We start from the raw sequence: 22,971 nt of genomic DNA, 5'->3' as shown, positions 1-22,971 counted from the left end.
TGATTTTTACTTCCCGCCTTTTTTTTATCAGCTTAACATTTCAGCTATGCTTGGGTTTTAATACCACTAGGGGGCTCTTCAGTTTCTGTAAAAAAAAAAAAAAAGAAAAGAAAGTATTTCAAGTTAACTATATTGGTTTTGTTGGCTCTTTTATAGCAAATAATTAGACATTATGATAAACTGTCCACATGATGTGTTAAATTATGTTCAGAATCTTTACACAAAAGTTTAAAAAGAAAAGGAAAAGAAAAGAAAAGGAAAAGAAAAAAGATTTATCACTGTTCTTCAGCTGTCTGTCTTTCTGATGTCTGACGAACAGGACGAGTCAGCATTCCTCTTCTACTGTGAATTCAACACCACCACATCAATTAAAGCTCCTCCTGTATTTAACTGTCCAAATGAACAGGGCCTCAACTGCTATGCTTGAGATTACAGTCAAAGCTCTTTTCCTTCCAAACCCACTCAATCATCAGTCAGTCTGTTTTTAAGAGTCCAGTCGCACCGCTTTAGTGATGTTTGGGAAGCAGCTGGATATTCCTTGCCCACCAGTTTCCCAGCAGTTGAGCAAGCTCAAGATGGACAGATTTTTAGCCTTATTTGGGATTCTCTTTTGCAGAAAGGTTCAATCTAACATACTGTAGAACACTGTCTGATACTTGCATTACATAGAGTAATCTCTTTTTTTACACCTCTTGGTATGATTAAGGATAAGTAATCTTTAAAATATACCAAACTGATTCAACATAGATAATTTAGGCCCACACATTTAGAATGGCTGTAAAAATCTAGTGCAGTCCTAAAGGACACTGGTGACTATCTAAGAGGTTTGCCTCAGGCTTGTTCTAAAGAATGGGTGTTTTTGGCATAGTGCCAAATGTGTCATTTTTCTTGTTTGTCTCTTAATCATACATACATACATATATATATATATATATATATATATATATATATATATATATATATATATAGTGTATATATACATGATTCTTCAGAAATCTTTGTAATAATGCAGATTTGCTCCTCAAGCCTCCTTCAAAACAGCTGCTCAATATTTTTATCGAGGCTTGATAATTTTTTAAGCATTCTTTGAATAGAAAGAAAAACAGCTTTTTTTTTATATAAACATTGTTTATATACACTGATAGATTAAATATGAAATTTTCTCATTTTGAATGACTTTGTAAATCTGGCATGAAATTATGAAATTGCAATACTTTAAAGTTTTAATATTAGTATTTGCAATCTCTGTATAAATTAGCCTTTTGCAACATTTTTACATGTACATTTCAAGTTTTATAAATAAGGATTTTTTTGTTATGAATTAATATGCATTTTCAATAAATAATACATTTATAAAATAAGTATTATACACAAAATATGTAATATGCATAAAAATGTGCTTAATTGTTTATTGTTATTTATGATACCTATTGCTTTTCACTTATGTTAGTAATTTGAAAGTGTTCCTGATGAAATTTGGGTTAATAGGATGTGCTGTAGAGAGAAGACAGTCAGTGACTTCATACTTTCCCACTTGTGGCTTGGATATGGATGGTAGTAATGTCTGTAAAACAGATCAAGTTTTAAAATCCTCAATGGCTGGCAGGCAGAGGTAATCTTGTGGTACATTAAGAGGTACCCTTGCTTATTACTAAAGGTTTACCATAATGTCAGAGCCAATACATAATGAACTGTATAGTTTTATTGTCTGGTCCTAAGGCATATAGTTACTTACTAAAGGATTATCATAATGCAAGATCAAATATATAATGCACTAATATTCAGAGTGATATTACCTGGTTTCTCATCTTCAGGATAGACAGTCAGCTATGTTGATATGATAAATTCCTCTTGTGTTGAAGAATATTTGATACACAAAGCCATATTCACCCTCCTTTCTCTGTGTGTACAAACTATCCATTGCTTCTGTCATCCAGCCTCTTGTCCATGAAAGTTTGCTACTGTTTTAACAGGAGGCCAGACTCTGGTCTGTTGTGTCCACATGTGGTTACCTTCACAGACATGACTCACAAATGGATCAGATTCAGACTTACAGATGTGAATCAGCAGTGACTCATGCCTCAAAACCATTTCAAACTGGTCATTTCTCTGAATAAGCATTTGTCTCATCATTACTGAAAGATCTAGTTATTAAAGCTCACCAACCACAATGTTCTCTTAGCTTAGAGAGAGTCAGCACAGCGAGTCAAGGAAGTTATTTGCACATACCCTGCTATACAGATGTGATATATGGTTGCACTGGTCCAGATTTTTTCATCATAGCATTTAGCCATGAAAGTGTATACTATCTTAATATGCTTGCAGAAATGGATGCTTATTTACAATGTTGAAGCATAGCAATTGAGTGAACCAAAGCATTCATTGTGGCACTCAGCCCTTGGACTCTTGCAAAGTTGATTCTTGCCATAAATAGCAATTCTTACTTTGAACAATGGGTAAATTCAGTGAGAGTGAAAGTCTTCTCAAGATGTTTATTCATGTAACAAAAATATTACCCTGTACTAAGACTATGCAAGAAACTTTTTTGTCATTTGTTATTTCTGGAACAAACCTTAAGATAACCTAAAAATGGAAGTTTTTGGACACATTTTGTTTAAGAAATAATTCACCAAATAATTCACTGAAAATTGACTCACCCTTCAGCCATTATTTGTTTATTATAAACATGCAGCTTTTTACCTCAAGAGATGTTAATTGATGAACTGGAGTCATGTGTGGATTACTTGTGGATTATTGGGACGTTTTTATCAGTTGTTTGGATTCTTATTCTGATGGCACCCATTCACTGCAGAGGATCCATTGGTTAGCAAGTGATGTAGCCTAATGATAAATTTCTCAAAATATGTTCAGATGAAGAAACAAGCTCATCTACATCTTGGATGACCTCGGGGTGAGTACATTTTCAGCAAATATTCTTTTTTGGGTGAACCATTCCTTTAATTCATAACTAAAATTATGCAATTGCGCAACACTCTTAAAAAGAAAGGTTCGAAAAGGGGGTCCTCACAGTGATGTCATGAATAGAAGAAACAGTTTTAGATCCCCAAAGAACCTTTCAGTGAACAGTTCTTAAAAGAAGCATTTTTCTTAGTGTGAAGACTGTAACGAACCTGTTGTGGATTGAAAAGCTTCCATGGATGGTAAAGGTTCTTTGTGGGACGACTGCTGCCAAAAGATCCTTTATTTTTAAGTGTTAATGTTGATCATGGAAATTTAAATTTTAAACAAAATTAACTCCACTCAATCTTGTCTCACGTAATTATGTTTAGAATTAATTTATGAGATACGATTCATTTGAATAATTTTACAGTCTGTACATTTTTGTTGTGTGTGTGTGTTTTACTCGTGAGTCAATTTGATATTTGTTTGACATTGCAGCTGTCTTCACCTCGAAAGGTTTTAACATTTCCCTATAACATTTTCCCAAATTTTGATCCAGAAATGAACTCAAAGGACGCATGGAACTAAGTCAAACACATCGCTCTATTTTGTTCTTTTAAGCATGGCAAGCATAAAACCTGCACGCTTTTCGCGAGTGCTCGTATCAAATTAATTCTCAGTCACTTGTCATTTTGAAACGGTATTCGTTACCTATGGGTTTACGATTTGTTTATAGAACAATAACAGGACGACGAACAACATTTCAGGTCAATTAATATCGTATCCCCTCTCTCTCTCTCTCTCTCTCTCTCTCTCTCTCTCTCTCTCTCTCTCTCAACTAGAACAGTTTAACTTTTCCTCCGTCCCTTCCCACTTTTTTCATTGTGCCAGAGACAAATAGGAAAATGAACCCTGTTGGTTAAAGAGAGTGGGTTGATCTCAGATCCTTCCTGCTCTTTTATTCCTTCGCTCTCTGTCATCCTCTCTCTCTTTCTTCTCCTCCTCTGGACGAACTCACAGCATCCATCATCTCTAGCCTGCACTCTATGAGACTCTATACAATCCTTCATCTGCACGAGGGCTTTTCAAGAAGAATCCAATAATAATGAGGTATGTGGCTTTAAATGCATTTAAATTGCCTATAATGATTCTGTAAAAGTAGTTGCAATTTAGCACATTTATTTTATGGCTTTTGGATTTAGACTTTTTGGGCATAAATTTAGGGTTAGTGAATGCTGCTTATGCAGAACCTTTTCTGCCTTGTACATTTTTAAGTTTCAGAGCACAGCAGGAGATGTTATGGAGGACATTACTGTGCTGAATATGCATGTTGCATCAGCCTTTGTGAATTGGCACAGACTTTTATGCAGAGCACTATCCATTCAGATTATTACTATAAAAACATTTAATAATTGTTCTTGGATAAACTTTGTCTTAGTCACCAGTATATTCTAATGAACTGGAGATTAAAACGTTTTTTTTTGTGAAACTAAAAAGGCTCTCCTTTAGCATCAGGCTGCATTAATTATTTTTATTGATTTATTTTATTTATTTATTTATTTTTTGGCTGTAAATGGTTCTTTGGATATTAAAAAGTTCTTAATGTTACATTACAGGCTCTTCAGATCAGTAACTGGAGCATATTTATGGAACTAAAAAGGCTCTCTTATGACATCAGGCATCAGACTGTAAAGCCCTTTTCATGTGGATCTGTTATTGCTCAGAGCTTATCTATTCTTGGATCCATGTACTGAGAATTAAATTTAGAATTTGTTTAGAATGCATTTGAAAGGTTGTCAGATTTGGGTGCATAAGTGCTTTACACAGCCTGAGCCTTCAAAGAGAAGACACCTGTTCTTGACATTTCTTAATGAATGTGTGTTCTATATGCATGAGCAGAAACTGAGACTGCATTTAAATTTGCAGCAGGCTTAGCAAACACTCAACCTGTAATCATTTATTTTTATGTCCATTATCTAAATATGCAATTACTGCAAAAAATGGCCAGTTATTTAACTCTGAAAATAATACTTTACAGATTACTGAGTGTTGAAAAGGTTTGATAATGTAAGAACTGAACACCAGTTCAATTCTAGGATCTATTCTTGTACTTGTGTTGGAATTGAATTGGTGAAAACAAAATAATATTAGTGTGCTGAGTTTACTTCTTCTTAATATTGCACCTGAGACAAAAGGCTTTGTAGACACAAATATTAGAGGTTTTTGCACAAGCGGGGAAAAGATGTCTACAACACACCTGCTGGATGATTTTGCTTTGTGGTACAAACTAAGCAAAAATCCAGGTGCCAAATGTAGCATGAGAGACACGATTCATGAATACCTCTTTGGTCTACATCTGCAGTTATTCCAATGCTCATCTGAGTCAACTTAATTCTGTTGAGACATTAAGTGTTAATGTCTGCAGTGTGTTTTCAGCTGTAAAATTGCAACACATTATTGGCTGTATAGTGTCACAGTAACCATTCATCTTCACAGTGGCTAAGCTTGTTTCTAAACCCATCGCACAAATAGGTGTAGCAGAGCAGAAGTAAGTCGAATGTGTGAGTGTTTTCCAAGCAGTTATAAGATAAAGATCCTTCATATCATCTGACTGATTAAGTTTAACTGATAAGAGGCATCCACACATCTTATCTCCTGCCGCTTTTCTTTAGGGATGCCTTCACTTATATTTAGTAGCTGTTGTGGAATAAAATAAACTATTTGGTCATTTTCTCTCAGATTAATTAAGTGTCTTTTTTTTCAATCACCACTGCCAAAATACTTGTACGAACCCCTACAGGACACATCTGACCTAATTTAACTGTACAGCAGTCATGTCCAGTCCTAATCACCCCAGTGAAAAGAGCAAAGGGTCTCTCATAAATTTAATACTTAATACCAAAGAATTGGCTGCATTAAATCAGTAAGTCAACAAGATCAATAGTAACAGTGAAAATTATTTATAATGTAATAATTGAATTTCATATAAATGCTATTCTTTTGAAACTTCTATTTATTAAATAATCCTGAAAAAAAGTATCTAGATTTCCAAATATATATATTATATTATGTTATATTGTATTTTTTTTTATGTTGTATAGCATGCTTTTTCATTTTCTTTTTTCATTTACCAACCCCAAATATTTGAACAGTAGTGTATCCTGCATTTATTTTATTTCATTAAAGGAATAGTTCACCAAAAAAACGTGATGAAATTTTTGTTATCATTTACTCACCCTCATGTTGTTCCAAACCTGTTTAAGTTTCTTTCTTATGCTGAACACAAAATAAGATATTCTAAAGAATTTTGAAGAACCACACAGTTGTTGGTCCCAGATCACTTCCATAGAAGGGAAAGAAATACTATAGAAGTCAATGGGGACCATCAACTGCCTGATTACCAGCATTCTTCAAAATATCATCTTTTATGTTCAACATAAAAAAGAAACTCATACAGGGTTGGAACAACATGAGGCTGAGGAAATGATGATAATATTTTCCTTTATGGGTGAACTATCCCTTTAATGTGTCAAGTTTTTTGCACGTGACTTCAATTTGTATATTATATTATATATTATAGATTTTGTACATAGATATTTGTATAGCATTTATGCATATACGTTAATGGTTATATACAGTGTACAATGTTGTCATTGATAAGGCTGTTCAGGCCATTATTCAGATCCGCTCTCTGCAGGTTCTTACAGAGCTCAGAGAATGGCTGTATGCATGGCCAGCCAGATCTACCACAGGCTGCTTGGCTAATAACACCTCAGACCTCTGCAGCAAGGGTGAATTATCCTCTCTGTCTCTCTCTGTGTGAGTTCCGGTCGGTCTGTGTTTCTGAGGACAGTGCTGGTTGCCCCTGGTGATGGACCAAGTCACAGAGAGTCATGCGAGGTTAGAAAGGCCTTGATTTCGAAGGTGGGTGTGGCACTGAAAGAGAAGAAAGAGCAAGGGAAGAGTCCATGACCAAGCAGACAGACAACACAGAGAAAAGTCAAGGAAAAGACATGGGGAAAATGCAAAAACAGAGCAGCATTCCACAGTGAACGATGTGCGTGGGAAAGTTTTTGTGCTTTCTTTTACCATCCCTTGTCTGTCTGAGAGTCTATCCATTGAAATAACCAATCTAAAACCAAGTCTTCAGCGAGAAATAGTGAGCTTCTTTCTTATAGGGTCGGTAAAATCACTGCTGTGATATAAGTGAAATAGACCGCCTCCTTCCCCATTTCCCTTCAAAATGAAGTCATTCTGTATTCCAGACAGCAGGCGTCCGTGGAGATGCCTGCCTAAGCACTCTTGAGGTTGCTGGGCCCCGTCCTCCATGTTTGCCCTAACAGCAATTTGGCTTTACTTTTGGCTTATGGAAATGTGGCTGCGTCTGTTGTAATGTTCTCAAGAACAGGATACAAGATAAGCAGAGAGACAGATCAAATACTTGCGGATACTTGCAGTTAAACAGCAAGGCAGCTTTGTTTAGTCTTCTCAGTATTATAGCTCTGAAAACTGTCACAAAATATTTGCTTCTATCTTTAATTTTGGAGAAGACCAAGTGCACTTTTAGATGAGGTACAGTGAATGTGCAAACACACCCTATTCTCCATGGCAGTAGTCTTTAACATGCATTTGTATATCCAGCTTCAGGTCAACCAGTTCATGCCAGTTTCCATCCCTCTCTCTCTTTCTCTCTTTTCCGCTTAGGCGAACCGTTTCCATGTACCCATTACTCTCCATCACTAAAAAATGCACCATAGCGTCAGAACGTCCTGCTCTGGTGCGTCTGAGGCTTTTGTGCCCTGAATTCTGCTTTTGCTGGGCTTTGTAGTTCCTGTCTTGTACTTACAGTAAACCACTTCTGTTAGACCTCTGGATCAGAGCTTAATGGGCCATATCTTTGGTGAACTTCCTTTTAAAATTGAAAACAGGAGAGAAAGGTTACATCAAGGAAGTGTACTGAATTGTTGCTTTTCTGAGAAATCACAGTTTTTTTGTTTTTGTCTTGTACTGAAAAAAATTCTGATTTCTATTTTAATATATATTCTTTATTTTATATTACCTTATTTTATCAATGTTGAAAATCAGTGTTGTGCTGCTTCATATGTTTGTGGAAACTGTGAAATTATTTTCAGGATCACTGATTAATAGAACGTTTAAAAAACAGCATTTATTAGAAATCATTTGTAGCATTATAAATGTCTTCTCTGTCACTTTGTTGTGAATGGTAGTACATGGCAGTTTACATGTCCAGATGTCCAAACCCAGAGCAGCAGTACACAGATGAATTGATCAGAAGACAAAAACTCCTGTACCAATGCACTTCCTTGTTTGTTTCGTTGATTAAAACTCACATTCCATCAGTAAATTTCCACTTCATCAGTCTGTGCTCTATTAGGTAACATTACACATCAGGAATGAGGGTCTTTCTTTAGGGATTGTAGTCTGTAATTTCACGTCTGGTTGGTTGTAAAAGATTTCATGTAAACAGAGAAGAGTTACAATTAGATACTTAAATGACCCCTAATTTTACACAGTCATCATAGTAAACATCCTGTTGTTAAAATAACTTAAAGTCAATGATATGTTATCATGTAAAAATGATGCAATCAACTCATTACCTTCCACTTCATTTAAATGGTGCCTGGACTCCTGCTTGAAAATTGCTTGTGTAGTGTTGCTAAATTGTACTCTGATTTTTTATACGGGTTTTAAAATGTCACAGGGATATTTAAAATGGTTAGAATCACTGGACCACTGTTATGTCTACTTGCGTTTCTGGCTCACTCTTTGAGGCATGACTATTCAGTTCATTCGGTCTTCACAAACAGTATTTCAGTGGATCTAGCAGGTGGTCTTTTATATATTTATTTCAGCCTGTCTCACTTAGAAACCACCTAGCCGCTAAAAACATTTCCTTTCACTGGGCCGTCTATCTAAACACAGTCTATATTGTGCTCTGTGTGTAGTTTAAGGCCTGCACAGAGACAGGTGCATAAAGATGACCCTAGTGGAGATGGATGTACTGATAAAGAGATACTCATGTTTAGAAAAGGGTATTAGTCTGTTCGGTGACTCGTCAGAATTCTGAGCACATACAAGAGCTCCCAAAGACTCCAAAGATCTGAATCATGCCAGCTGGACGTAGCACAGGGTTGCCAAATCCTCTTTCTGGGAAGCTCTCAAGTGACCTCAGATACTGAAAGGCTGGTGAAAATGCAAAACCACACATACAGTTAAGTAAAACAAATAAAAATGTTATTCAATGCAAATTATAAGTCTGCAAAGTCTCATGGTTTAAAGAATAAACACATCCTCTAAAGACTGTGCTGTGGGTCTGCAGTGAAAATTAGTTTACTGCGCTGTTTGAGCGTTTTGTTGTTTTTTTTCTAAAGAACTGCAGGCAACCCTATCTGTTTTGTTCCATTCAGTCACATGCCTTTAAAACCAGGGTTTTCAGCGAGATGTCCACAAAAGGATCTGTGGAGTAGATGATTAAACATAAATATATACATAGAATCTTCTTAAAAAGTATTAAATACTGTATTTGTTAATTGGTAAACCTATGTATTCCCTAAATATATTCTTATGGGACAGTTCCTATAACTGTAAATAAATAAATAAATAATACCAGGGGATCCTGGTCCTGAAAAGGCTGAGAAACCCTTTTTAAAGCATTTTTCTTAATTTGAACAGATTAAAAACCACCCAATTCAGTGCCTTAATGCCTATTAATAACAAACTGTTAACTGTCAACTGATTTTCGAAGGCTCAAAAAATTCAGTGAGTGTGAATTCTCACAATCTGGCAACAGCAGAGCAACAAAGAACTTTCTCTCCCTCTTTCTCATTTCCTCGCTTTCTCACACAAGGCAGTGTGTCATTTTCCCCTATGAATATCCATGAACTTACACTGGAACAGAATGCAGTTAAATTAAATGATATAAATGAGCTAAATTGCTATACTGGAAATAAATGCTTGTGTCTTTCATTTCAACACAAGAGCTTATGTTGTGGTATGTCACAGTTCCACTTGACTTTTACAATGCTGTTCTTTGACTTTGTTTCTATATATTGTCTCACTCTCTCTCTGTTCGGTCTCAGATCAGCGATGTTCCTGCATGTACTGCTGTGTGCCATCTGCCTCTTTGTCTTGTCATCTTCTGCCATCCTCAGTCCTGCAGCAGGTGTGTCTCACCTCTACTGTTCAACACACAAGATATAATTAATTATGAATAACAGTAAAGGTCATAGAAAGCTCTTCGAGTCCAGTTAAAGAGTATGTTTTATTTTAATTGCCCAAGTGAATGCACACATTGGATATAAAAAATCCAGTTCAGTTCAGTATTAAACTGTCAGTTGATTAATATCCCAATCATTCTTGTCTTTTCCCCAGATGAGACTACATTCTTACAAGTGACCATTCCTGATAGCCCCCAAGTGTCTGCCATTTTGGGGGGCTCCTTGACTCTGCCCTGCCTGGTGAGTCTCTCCCGGACCCCATCTTTTGGTCGACATGCTGTACTGACCCAGCCACGAGTCAAATGGAGCTTTCTTTCATCAAACAAAGAGACAGAGATCTTAGTGGCCCGTGGTGAGAGGGTAAAGGTGAGTGAGTTGTATAAAGGCAGGGCATCGCTGCTGAATTATGCTGCCTCTTCAGCTGATCTCACCCTCAGACTGGATGAACTGATGCACAACGATACAGGCTTCTACCGCTGTGAAGTCCAGAACGGCTTGGAGGATGCTCATGACCAGGCCCAAGTTAAAGTAAAAGGTGATTATTATGTAAAATACTTTTAATGCAACGATCACAGTAGCAATCCCAGATTGTCTTGCCATATTTATTCAACACTGTTTGGCGTACACACGTACTACCGTTCAAACTTTTGGAATTCAAACTTTTTGGAAGGATTTCAATATTTTTTAAATAAATCTTTACCAAGGCTGCATTTATCAATTTATTTATTATTAATTTACAATAAAATTAGTAATATTGAGAAATTCTATGTTTCAATATTCAATAATTTCTTGAGTTCCAGTCAAACGTATTTTATATATTTAATGTAATTTATTCTTGCCATTTGCAGCAGCAATTACTCCAGTCTTAAGTGTCACATGATCCTTTAGAAATCATTCTGATATGCTGATTTGGGGCTCAAGAAATATTTATTATTGTTGAAAATGACCGTTTTGTTCCAAAGCAGTGTTTTAATAAGACACTGGCAAAGAAAATGGCAAATAACACTTCATAACAGTTCAAAAACGATGATATGTGAGAACAGTAACATGCTGTGTGTTCTTAGGTGTCGTCTTCCATTATCGCAACACCTCAAGTCGCTATGCCTTCACTTTTGATGAGGCCAAAGATGCTTGTGAATATATTGGAGCTCACATTGCTTCTCCAGAACAGCTGCTGGCTGCGTACCGCAGTGGTTATGAGCAGTGTGACGCTGGCTGGCTTTCTGATCGCTCCGTTAGGTGAGTGGACAGACACATCGGAGGACAGGGCTAAATATGGTCTTGTTGCAGTGCTTAGGATATAAAAACAAAACAAGTAATTAAATTGGTGAATGGTGTCAAGCAGTGGTGTTTTACTAATAACGAAAATACTGTACATCTATATTAAGGATTCATTAAAATGTTTTTATACTATCCCTATGCCTTCTTAGATACCCAATCCAGATGCCACGTGAAGGGTGTTTTGGAGACATGGATGGACTACCAGGCGTTCGAAACTATGGCATGGTGGATAATGATGAACTATATGATGTGTACTGCTATGTGGAGAACATTCATGGTAAGCCACTCCCATATTATTGCTAATATTATACTCTTGCAATCAATGCTTAAAAAATGTACTCTGTTTACAGTTTACGACTTGTTTGTGATTGTAAACAAAAATTGGTTGTTAATTCATTGATGTAACTGTTTTTAGGAGAGGTTTTTCATGGGTCATCCCAACAGCACTTCAACTTGTCGGAAGCGAAGACATACTGTGAGCAGCAGGGAGCTCAGCTAGCCACCACTGGCCAACTGTATGCCGCCTGGAATGATGGTCTGAACCACTGCAGTCCTGGCTGGCTTGCTGATGGAAGCGTTCGGTACCCCATTGTGACCCCTCGTGAACGCTGTGGGGGTTCTGAACCTGGTGTCAAGACAGTTTATCGCTTTAGCAATCAAACGGGATTCCCCGAACCACAAACTCAGCATGACGCTTACTGCTTCAGAGGTATTTACAGTTACTCACAAAACATTCTTTAGGGCTGTGTTCTAAATATGTGATAGAATTTTTCATACACTATATAAATTCATTTTTTACATGAAAGAAAGGGATATCACTGGGATCCTTGGCATCAAAAAGTTTGAAAACTCCTGACCTATACTATCAATCCCATACAATCTGAAAGGGATATAATTAACCCAAAAATGCGATTAATTGCAAAGCCCTAATTTTTATGAAATCCAAAAAGTTTCTGACCATCCATAGACAGCAACAGAACTACCGCGTTCAAGGCCCAGAATTGTAGTAATTATATTGTTAAAATAGTCCATGTGACATCATGTGTGTGCATTCCTCTGCATTTACACGAGGCACATCCGGGTTCTACATCAGAACGCCGAATCCTGCGTTGGCAGCACCACATGCATATGTCATGGTACTATCATGAATGGCAGTGGCGGAGACTGACACAGAAGAGAAGAAATTGTTGAATAAAGTCATTATTTTTGTTTTATGTGCACACAAAATGTATTATCGTAGCTTCATAAAATTAAGATTGAACCACTGATGTCACATGAACTATTTACTAACAATGTCCTAACTACCTTGCTGGGCCTTGAATGTGGAAATTATGTTGGTCTTACGGGTGTAGAATGTCATGAGGGTGAGTAGTTTATGACAGAATTTTTTTGGGAGTGAACTATCCCTTTAACCTTCGGTTAATGCTATCTCTAATATTCTTCCTCTGCAGCTAACAGCAACTCTCAGACAGTCTCACCTATAGATCATATGGCGACAGAGCCAGAGGGCACCGAGCAACATATTGTGACTTTAGCAGATCCTCAAGAGGAGTATAGTGTGGATCAGATCACTCAACAGTCAGAAAATGAAGTACAGGGGGCTGTTGAGTCCTTCTCCATTTACAGCACACAGACTACTTCAGAACCAGAGGAACACAACAACAGCATAAGACAGGGGGCTGTTGAGTCTTTCTCCATTTACAGCACACAGATTACTTCAGAACCAGAGGAACACAACCGCAGCATAAGACAGGGGGCTGTTGAGTCTTTCTCCATTTACAGCACACAGACTACTTCAGAACCAGAGGAACACAACAACAGCATAAGACAGGGGGCTGTTGAGTCTTTCTCCATTTACAGCACACAGACTACTTCAGAACCAGAGGAACACAACCACACCACAAGCCCTCAGTTAGATGAAGATAGCACCTATAGAGACTCCACCACCCCAACCAGCACAGAGAGATATCTTGAGTCCACTGAGGTCACCTGGCAAAAAATTGAGTCTGTTCCAGAGATTTACATCGATCCAAAACACATCGATTTCACACAAAAAGGAGAACCAGATATAAAAGCTTCAGCAGTTGATGGTGTTAAAAGCAGCAATCATAGACACTACCAACCAATGCCAGATACCAACCTACAGTTGGGAGAGCCCATTGATTTTATCCTACCTACAGAGGCTCAGCCTGAGACTACAGAGGGACCGTCCTCTCAACCGAAGGAGATAAATGGGTCCAAACACTTCCAACCCATGCCTGAAACCAACCTAGAGGATGAGGATAAATATCATGTGACTAGTGAGATATCCATGACCACTGAAGATACTACACTGGAATATGACTTAAGCAAAGTCACCACAACTCGGCGTTCTTCAGTTAAGTCAAGTCCCTCAACATACCTACCTGAAGGTGCTACAGTAGAAGAAAATGCAGGAAATATTACAGAAACTCCAGAGCCAGATGAAGACTGGGGTCTTTTTACACACACAACTCAGTCCACATCAACAAGCGCATCCAGCACTGAAGGTTGGTTGGAGGCTTCAGGTGAGGATTTGACCTTGTTATTCACAGAAAAGGCAGAACATCTGGTCACCTCGCATAAATCAGAGACATATGGAGCTTCAGCACCTGAGACTATGACAGAGAGCTTCTCATTAACACATCTGAACAGTATTAGCCCAAGTAAGTAAAAAGAAACAATATGTTTATACAGTGTATCAGCAAATAATCATTTAGTGAGCTTTTTAATAACCAAAAATGTACCAAAATGCATGCCATTTAGAACTGAATTGAGAATGGCTTTTAAATGGTTTAATTTAAAAAGTGGTATTTAAATTAATTGTAATTCAAAGAGAGTATTAAGGTATTAAGTTTTAGGTAACAGCCTTGAACCTTGAAGGTTTATAGGCTTTACAGAACGAGAGAATGATTTAAACGATGGTTGAATGGATAGATAGAGAAAAATTGTAAATAATACAGTAAATAAAACAGGGCCACACTTTATTTTAATGCCCAATTCTCATCATTAACAAACCATTAACTATGACTTTTGCCTCAATAAACTCCCAATTTGCTGCTTTGTAATAGTTAGTAAAGTAGCTGTTAAATTAAGATATGGGGTAGGATTAGGGATGCAGATATGGTCATACAGAATATGTGCTTAATAAGCATTAACAAACTGCCAATATGTTAACAGTAGGCATGCTAATAAGCAACTAGTTAATAATGAGATGAACTAGTTAACTGGTCCCTATACTAAAGTGTTACCAAATTATGAGTAAATTGCCATAGATAAACTGTAAATCACCAACTGTTAAGAAAATTCCATATTCTGCTCATGTTTTGACTTCTAAATGATAATTAAATCGTTGTTTGATTTATTCACTTGCAGCTTTTACACCCAGACATGAAGACACTTCTGCAGACCATCACGATGCTGACGAGATCTCAACTGAGACTCTTCTTGTATCTCTTGGTGCAGTTGATAATGCCAGTGATTATTCGACCGTGAGCACGTCACCGAAGGAACCCACATCTTCTGAAAGTTCTGGCGATCATGATGACATCCTGCCAGTCACACTTTTGACCACCCCAATGCCTCACCTGTTGGGAACATCAACCACACATGGGCCTGTACAGGTAGAATTCAATTCTCCACATGAAATGGAAGGTGTCCCCTCTGAAAGCACAACTCCATCTGGCCTTGGGATAGTAGAAGAAGAATTTGAGAAAGTGGAGCAGGATTGGCTTGGAGAGGAACCTAATCAACGAATCACCACATCCACTGAGCTTTATAAGTCTACTGTAAATTTTAGCATTGATGGCAGTGATGAGGATGAGTCTTCCGGAGAAAGAGAACCTTCAGGAAACAGGTCTTCAGTTATTAATTATCCATACTCAGATGTGGCCATCATCACTCCCTCTAATCTGACAGATATGCAAGACCTTAATGAAACAAATAGTGATGATGATGATGTTGAAGATGATAATCAGGCCAGCACTGTGGGATCCATGAAAAGTCTGGAGGTTACATTTCTTCCTCATGGGACCCAAAGTCCCATCTGGCAAACTGTGGCATCTTCCACAAACCCAGGAGAGTTCAGAGCAGATGTTGAATTCAGTGGGGACGCAGCACTTACCACAGATGACATCAAGGCCTTAGATGAATCTGACTCCACCAACGCACCCATCAATGAGAAGACAACACAAACCCAAAAACCATCCACTACGTCAGCCAATGAAGACGATGATGATGATGACGATAATGATTATGAACTCATGACTAAAGCAAATTCAGACAATACAGAAGAAGAGAATGATGTCAAAACCACACCTGAGTCTTCCACTCTACCTGCCAGACCCACACAGAGAGTGCTGGTCAGGACAGGCTACATTTCGGGTAAACATATTGTAGTATATATATATATATATATATATATATATATATATATATATATAGTCTTAATTTCCAGACTGCAATTTATATTTTAAAAACTGCCTGTCCGTCTGTGATGTAGTAGTTTTTTGATCATTTTAAAAGGACAAAAATTAAGAAAGTTTTTTTTTTTTAAAGTGAGCATTTAGAAAGAAAACAACTTGCCTAAAATGCATTAAACCCATCCGTTTAAAACTCACACACACAGCAGTGAACACACACCCGGAGCAGTGGTGCCCAGGGAGCAGCTGGGAGTTCAGTGCCTTGCAACTCAGTCATGGTTTTGAGGACGGAGAGAGCGCTGTACATTCACTCCCCCCACCTAGCAGCCCGAGACTCGAACTCACAACCTTTGGATTAAGAGTCCGACTCTCTAACCATTAGTCTATGACCTGCCCTCTATTAATGATGAATGAATGAATAAACTATAGCTAGTACATGTTCAAGCTCCTTAAACCACTTATTTTTGTATTATTTATATACTTTAAATGACATTTTTACAGTTTTCATTATAATTTGTTTAATGTTTAGTTATTTAACATGTTTTGTTTATATTTCTATTTAGCTTTAGGTCATTTTTATTTCAGTTTAAGTTTTAGTCATTTTAATATTTCATCTTATTTTATTTCAGATAACTGACAAGACAACATTTTAACTTGTAACTAATTATTTCATCTACTATTTGTATTTATTTCAGCTTCATTTCACATGCCAGTTAAAATTAAAAAAGATTAATCATTTTAGCTTTGGTTAATAACAACACTGCCTTAAACATCTAGGAGTGATAGTACCATCTATTGGTTGTTTAAATGTTTTGCGCAAACCATATGCTCTCAGAAGGGGGCGCTGTTTCCGTCCAAACACTGCCAGATAACAACTCTGTAAAATACCTGGTAACTTGATTACTCACTTACTGCACCCACTGATTAGCATGTCTATCAAAGAGTGCAGTGCAGAAAGATAGAGACAGAAAGAATTTATCCAAAGTATATAGTTTCAGTCGTGCATAAAGAAAGAGTTTGGTTTAGTGGGGCCATGATGACTAGAAACTGATAACAACTGGAAAGAAAGGGCAACATATCCCGTGCTGGTACAACATGTTTTATGTAGTTAGAGGTTAACAGAACCAAACAGGGATCAAGATTTACCCTATTTTTGATTGAGTTGTGGTCCACAAATTATATGCCATACTCTTAGTGTAGCTATTACTGCATAGTTGCACCACTTTGTGTTTGTTGAGTATAACCATACTTTACTGTAAACCTTATATTTATGTGCAATACTTTTATAGTAAGCTATATAAACATGTGAATGGCCTTTTAGATGCATGTCTGGAGAACCCTTGTAAAAATGGAGGCACCTGTGTGGACAGTGGAGCAGGTCACAGGTGTCTCTGTCTGCCAACTTATGCAGGAGACTTTTGCGAGACAGGTGAGTTACCTGCATAACTCATTATACTATTACGCTGTAATAACTTTTATACTATTTTTAAATAAATAAATAACTATAAAAAGTTAATATAAATAGAGAGAGAGAGAGGTGTGTGTGTGTGTGTGATATTCATATTTTAATAATATACACATTATTTATAGAATTTCTCAACAATACTATACTCAACTATAATTTGTCCAATCTCTCCCCACAAAGATCTAGAGCACTGTGAACCAGGCTGGGAAAAGTTCCAAGGGTTTTGTTACAAACATTTTACGAAACGGCAGAAATGGGAGGTGGCAGAGCAGCACTGTCGCATGTGCGGAGGTCACCTGGTCTCTGTTATGTCACCTGAGGAACAGGAGTTTATCAATGGTACGTCTGAACAACTGCTTGAAGAGTTAGCATTTTTCTGTTGATCTAATCATTTTGACTTCTTATCGTATGTAAAAAATTTTAACTTGACGGAACCTGATTTGATCTTGATGGAATGTGTTTAACAAGGTGTCATAAGACAGGCTGTCAGTCTTTGCAAGTGGCTTTTATTTTTCAGGAACTCAGTAGGTGGCGCAAAAGTGAGTATCTTGATGAGCGAATTAAAAAATTTTAAACAATTATTTTGATTCACTCAGGAACAAACCAAGTGAAGTCTATATTCTTTATGAGTCATTGAATTATGTACTCAACCAATTAATCCACCTTATTTTTCAACATGGAAGTAAGCTGCTGTAACGAATTAGCCACTGTAGGGAAACAACAAGAAGAATAACAAAGTGCAGTAAACGGTAAACCTTTTTGCACTACAAACCAGTGTGTTCATAATTAAGATAATACATTAAAATAATAAGGTAAGACATGTTAGTTTGCCATATCAAGCAGCAAGACAAGTTATTTTATACCGTTTAAAATAGCAGGAAGTGAATGACACTGGAAGCCAGACATGGCCGTGTCTGCCATGGGAGAAATAAGGTGGATGAAAAAAACACTGATTTATTCAGGATAAAAACTCCCATTACAATGTTTACTCAGAGAAGTAAACCTTTTCATTTGTAAAGAGCAAAATTGACAAACTTAAATGCCAATAATACTAAATACTAACTAAATGTTTTTCAAGTTGTTTATCAGAAAAGCAGTACTCTTGCTCAAAAAAGTGATATTGCTTAAACTAAGTGGCAACTAAGCGGTGTGCCACACTACTGAAGCGTTTTAGCTTACAGTACATAAATGAATTCATAAAGGACCAGATTTGTTGACATAACATTGAGAGGCCCTGTATTTTGTTCTGCATTTCTAAACAATCATCAAACCGTTGAAGGGCTTTGAACGTGTCACCTTATTAATGCAACTGAATGAGGGTTGTGTTAAAGGTCCTGTGTATGTTTGTCATATATGATGCATCTGTGTGTTATACTGCAACTGGAGTCTATGTTGTGTCTTATTGACGGTGTATGCTGGTTCTTTGTCATTTTTGTGTTTTCCTTCCTTAGTTAAATACAGGGAGTATCAGTGGACGGGTCTCAATGACAAGACCATTGAGGGAGATTTCCACTGGTCAGATGGGAACCCTCTGGTGAGTCTACTGATCTGGCTTTCTGTAAAAACATAAAACATTAGTGATGTGTCGTTCGTGAACGAATCGTTCTTTTTGAACGAATCTTTTAGGTGAACGAATCGTTCTCGTTCACGCAATCCACTGACTCATATTTCTCGTTCACTGAAGTTCCTCCCTCTACAGCAGCGTGGCGCTATTAGCAGCGCATGCGCAGCTCGGTGAACCGGGTAACAACCATTTCATCTTATCGTTCGTGAATGAAATGACTGAACTGGCACACATGTCGTTCGTGAATGAGTTGAATGAACGGATACGTCGTTCGTGAATGAAATGAACTGGTATAGCTTATCTCGTTCGTGAACGAAATGAATGAGAGTAAACAGGGTTAGTCTGCCATTTAGCATGTCAATCTCGCAAAATGCAAAGAGCAGTTACAGGTACTGTGCACATACGCTTGTTTTGATATTTAGCATACAGAACTCAACGTTTAATCCCCGATTTATGAATGTGAATATATAATATACAACCTATCTGATCAAACAATTAAAATGATAATTAGGCAAGAAAACCTCGTGCTTTGTTCATCTGAACAACTTAATTAGACTTTATATATTGAATGCGATTATGCACACATTTTTATAAAGCCAGGTCAGTTTTTGTAACAAGTGAATACATTCGTTGACTTAAGACAAAACACATAATACACCTTTTTTGCCACCTGCTGGCATATTTTGTGTAATACGAAAAAATGATCACTGAACGAATCAGTGAACGATTCTGAACGAATCATTTTGGTGAACGAACTGAAAATGAACGAATCTCTAGAAAGAATCATAATTTCCACCACTATAAAACATCAAGTGTTTCTTCAAGGGTTTTCCAAACTAGAACTGCAAGGGGTTCTTGGCTTAAAAAAAAAAAAACTTGATTATTCCAAACTTGACCTGTCTCTCTGCATCAGTTGTACGAGAACTGGTATCGTGGACAACCAGACAGCTACTTCCTGTCAGGAGAAGATTGTGTTGTCATGGTGTGGTATGATGATGGGCGTTGGAGTGATATCCCTTGTAACTACCAGCTGTCCTACACATGCAAGAAGGGCATTGGTGAGTACATCACCTTCTGTGGTGGCGCCGGGGCCAAGGAAGAGCAAAAGTTCATCATGGTTTGTTTTTCTTTGGCAGCCTTCTGTGGCCAGCCCCCTCTTGTACTGCACACTAAAATGTTTGGACGTCGTCAACTAAAGTATAGGGCCAATTCACAGGTGCGCTACTACTGTGAGCCAGGCTTCATCCAGAGACAAAACCCTATTATCACATGTCAGAGCAATGGACAGTGGGAGGAGCCTAGGATCACTTGCTCACCAGGTGAAAAATATTTTTTGTTGATTGTATTATATTATTAAGCTTTTGATTACAAATGGCTTATAGTGTTCATTTCATGTGTTTTACACACAGTGGGATCAGCATATTCAAATGGAGAACCGGTAACATGGCCCACAGGTCAGAACAAGGAAATAATCATAGAGGAGACAACAACAAAAACAACAACACCTGAATATGTGGATATAAAATGGAACTTTTAAAACAAGCACACGACATTCTTTCACTCTCCTGTTTATCATGTCATGCCTTAGTTTATCCTCCTTAAAAATGTCCATCGATCAGCTCTACAAAGTTCTTTATATAACAGAAATGTTATATTTAAAAAAAAAATGGTCCCACTTAACTTTTTTTAAATGGGACGTCCAATTGGATAACAGTTTAAATACACCAAACATTTGTAACAGGATACTTAAATTAGACTAAAAGGTCATTAATGTTTGTTTTCTTCACTCAGCTCTTTTATTTTACCCTTTTCTCATTGTAGACCTTGACACTGAATTACATTTTGTAATTCTAAGATACCATAAAAGCACACTTGATAAAATGCAACTTCCAAACAAAGCTTGTAACCGCTTGGACCAGACACCTGTTCTTTCTTTCTTTTTTTTCTTTCTTTTTTTTTTTATAAATTATGAGATAAACCTATGAACAAATGTACTAACATCAGCTTGTCTGAATCATTTTGTTTTACATTGTTGTTCTGTAGTGACTAATTATGTCCTCATCAGCAGTATTAATTCTTAAACATTCAGTGTGCTGTGTTTTTCCTCATTTAGAATTGCCAACCAAGACTCAACTTGAGAGCTTTTAGGCTAACAATGACACAATTTTGGCATAAGCTAACAGAAATTCCTTAATAAAAAAAACAAAACAAAAAACAGGAATATTCGTATGCTTGTTGTTGGCTTTAAAGTACTCTGAAAGAAAAATTAAAAAAAAACTCTGTAACCTTTGTAAACTTAATCAAGTCAGTTGAGGCATATCAACCCATCCTTTGTGTTGATGTTGGGTCAGCAAAGCTTTATGAAGCAGGGAAAATTTCTTATGAACTCCACAAATTCTGCGACTCGGTGCTCAGTTTTTCAGGTATGTATTGTACTCTGGAGGATGGCCATTTTCAGAAGACTACTATCATGTTTCATTTGATTCAGTGATGCATCACTAACAAAACCATATTTTAGTTTTTGATGGCCTGAAACCAGGGCATATTTTATCACTCTAGAAACATGAATTACATTCCAAGCAATCAGAGCAATCACAATAAAATAGTTATCACAATAAGAAATGTTTGTGAATTTTCTTGAATATGTGTGTATCCATGTGTTATTAAGAATTAGTTTAACAAATCTGTGGTTAATATTCTAACAGGTATCTAGTAGTGTGCCTGTGATTTGTGAGGCACTTTGAAAACAATATTTTATGGGAATTTGTTTTGTAAGTTGATTACTGTTTTCTGTAGTTTTGGAACACAGTGCATGTGTATGTAATTATACGGCAAGTGCACTTTAGGTTTAAGATTGTCACAGAAAAAAAGGTATTTAAATACAGATTTCATATTTTCATTAGTAATTTTATTCACTCATTTTACAATCTTACTATTTTGTTCATTGAGGGTGTTAAAATAAATCCAGTAATGCAGTATATGGTGCTAAACAATGTAACATTAAAGATAATCTGATCTCTTTAAATTTATAGAAAAAACAACATTAAGTTCACCTCTCTTTTTAAAAAATAAAGCTCATGGGGAAACTAAATAGGCATGCTGTTACAAATACAGTGACTGAATAATTGTTAGACTTGGTTTAGGCTACATATTGATTTTGCTGATATACAATCCAAACGCTCTATCAGTTACCACGAGAAAACAACAAAAGGTGCTAATATAAACTCACTCAATGTGATAGAATACTAGCGAAAAAGTTATAATCTTAACCTTTAACTCCATACCGATGTCCCAGATAGGCAGACAATGAAAATATAAATGTAAAAAAAATATATAAAAATTATTTGTGTTTGGGACGCTGTGAGCACAGAGACTGTAGTGTATACCGTAAGTTTGAAAGCGTTTAGTTTAAATTATTAATATGAATAAACAGTGCTCATAAACGGCTGCTGAGGTCAGATTCTCCAGTGAAGCGAGTTAAGGCTTGGACCCGGAAACAGCGCTTCTTACGTCATCACTTAACAACCGAATAGAGTTAGCATGTCAAGCTAGTGTACAGTCGTAGCCAAAGGTTTTGAGAATTACATAAATATTGGAAATTGGAAAAGTTGCTGCTTAAGTTTTTATAATAGCAATTTGCAAATACTCCAGAATGTTATGAAGAGTGATCAGATGAATTGCATAGTCCTTCTTTGCCATGAAAATTAACTTAATCCCAAAAAAACCTTTCCACTGCATTGCATTGCTGTCATTAAAGGACCTGCTCCTGATCATTTCAGTAATCGTCTTGTTAACTCAGGTGAGAATGTTGACGAGCACAAGGCTGGAGATCATTATGTCAGGCTGATTGGGTTAGAATGGCAGACTTGACATGTTAAAAGGAGGGTGATGCTTGAAATCATTGTTCTTCCATTGTTAACCATTGTGACCTGCAAAGAAACGCGTGCAGCCATCATTGCGTTGCATAAAAATGGCTTCACAGGCAAGGATATTGTGGCTACTAAGATTGCACCTAAATCAACAATTTATAGGATCATCAAGAACTTCAAGTAAAGAGGTTCAATTCTTGTAAAGAAGGCTTCA

The 22,971-nt window shown here is 36.9% G+C and overlaps 1 protein-coding gene across 2 annotated transcripts; it reads left to right on the top strand.

Annotated features, from left to right (window-relative positions):
* Positions 1–3,812: 3,812 nt before the first annotated feature.
* LOC132158546 (brevican core protein-like) lies at positions 3,813–21,510 on the top strand. 2 transcript variants are annotated; one of them, XM_059567996.1, is made up of 14 exons: positions 3,813–4,011; positions 10,002–10,084; positions 10,294–10,674; positions 11,204–11,378; positions 11,570–11,697; positions 11,836–12,129; positions 12,872–14,104; positions 14,814–15,821; positions 17,181–17,288; positions 17,505–17,663; positions 18,776–18,858; positions 19,802–19,946; positions 20,025–20,207; positions 20,298–21,510. In XM_059567996.1, the coding sequence occupies exons 1-14, from the start codon at positions 4,007–4,009 to the stop codon at positions 20,423–20,425; spliced, it is 4,113 nt and encodes a 1,370-aa protein (XP_059423979.1). In that variant the 5' UTR covers positions 3,813–4,006; the 3' UTR covers positions 20,426–21,510. The 2 variants fall into 2 exon arrangements, with proteins under 2 accessions (XP_059423979.1, XP_059423980.1); XM_059567997.1 differs by lacking the exon at positions 3,813–4,011 and adding an exon at positions 9,799–9,913.
* The last annotated feature ends 1,461 nt before the right edge of the window (positions 21,511–22,971 follow it).

Source organism: Carassius carassius, chromosome 15, assembly GCF_963082965.1.
Source record: "Carassius carassius chromosome 15, fCarCar2.1, whole genome shotgun sequence".
In the NCBI taxonomy this organism is placed as follows: domain Eukaryota; kingdom Metazoa; phylum Chordata; class Actinopteri; order Cypriniformes; family Cyprinidae; genus Carassius; species Carassius carassius.
Note: the sequence above shows the minus strand (reverse complement) of the source record. Positions and strands in the feature narration are given on the sequence as shown.

What these genes read in the sequence shown, in the direction of transcription:
- LOC132158546 (XM_059567996.1), top strand. An exon ending in CTATGTGGAGAACATTCATG is followed by an intron (nt 11,698 to 11,835) that starts GTAAGCCACTCC and finishes AACTGTTTTTAG; the next exon opens with GAGAGGTTTTTCATGGGTCA. An exon ending in CACATGCAAGAAGGGCATTG is followed by an intron (nt 19,947 to 20,024) that starts GTGAGTACATCA and finishes TTTCTTTGGCAG; the next exon opens with CCTTCTGTGGCCAGCCCCCT.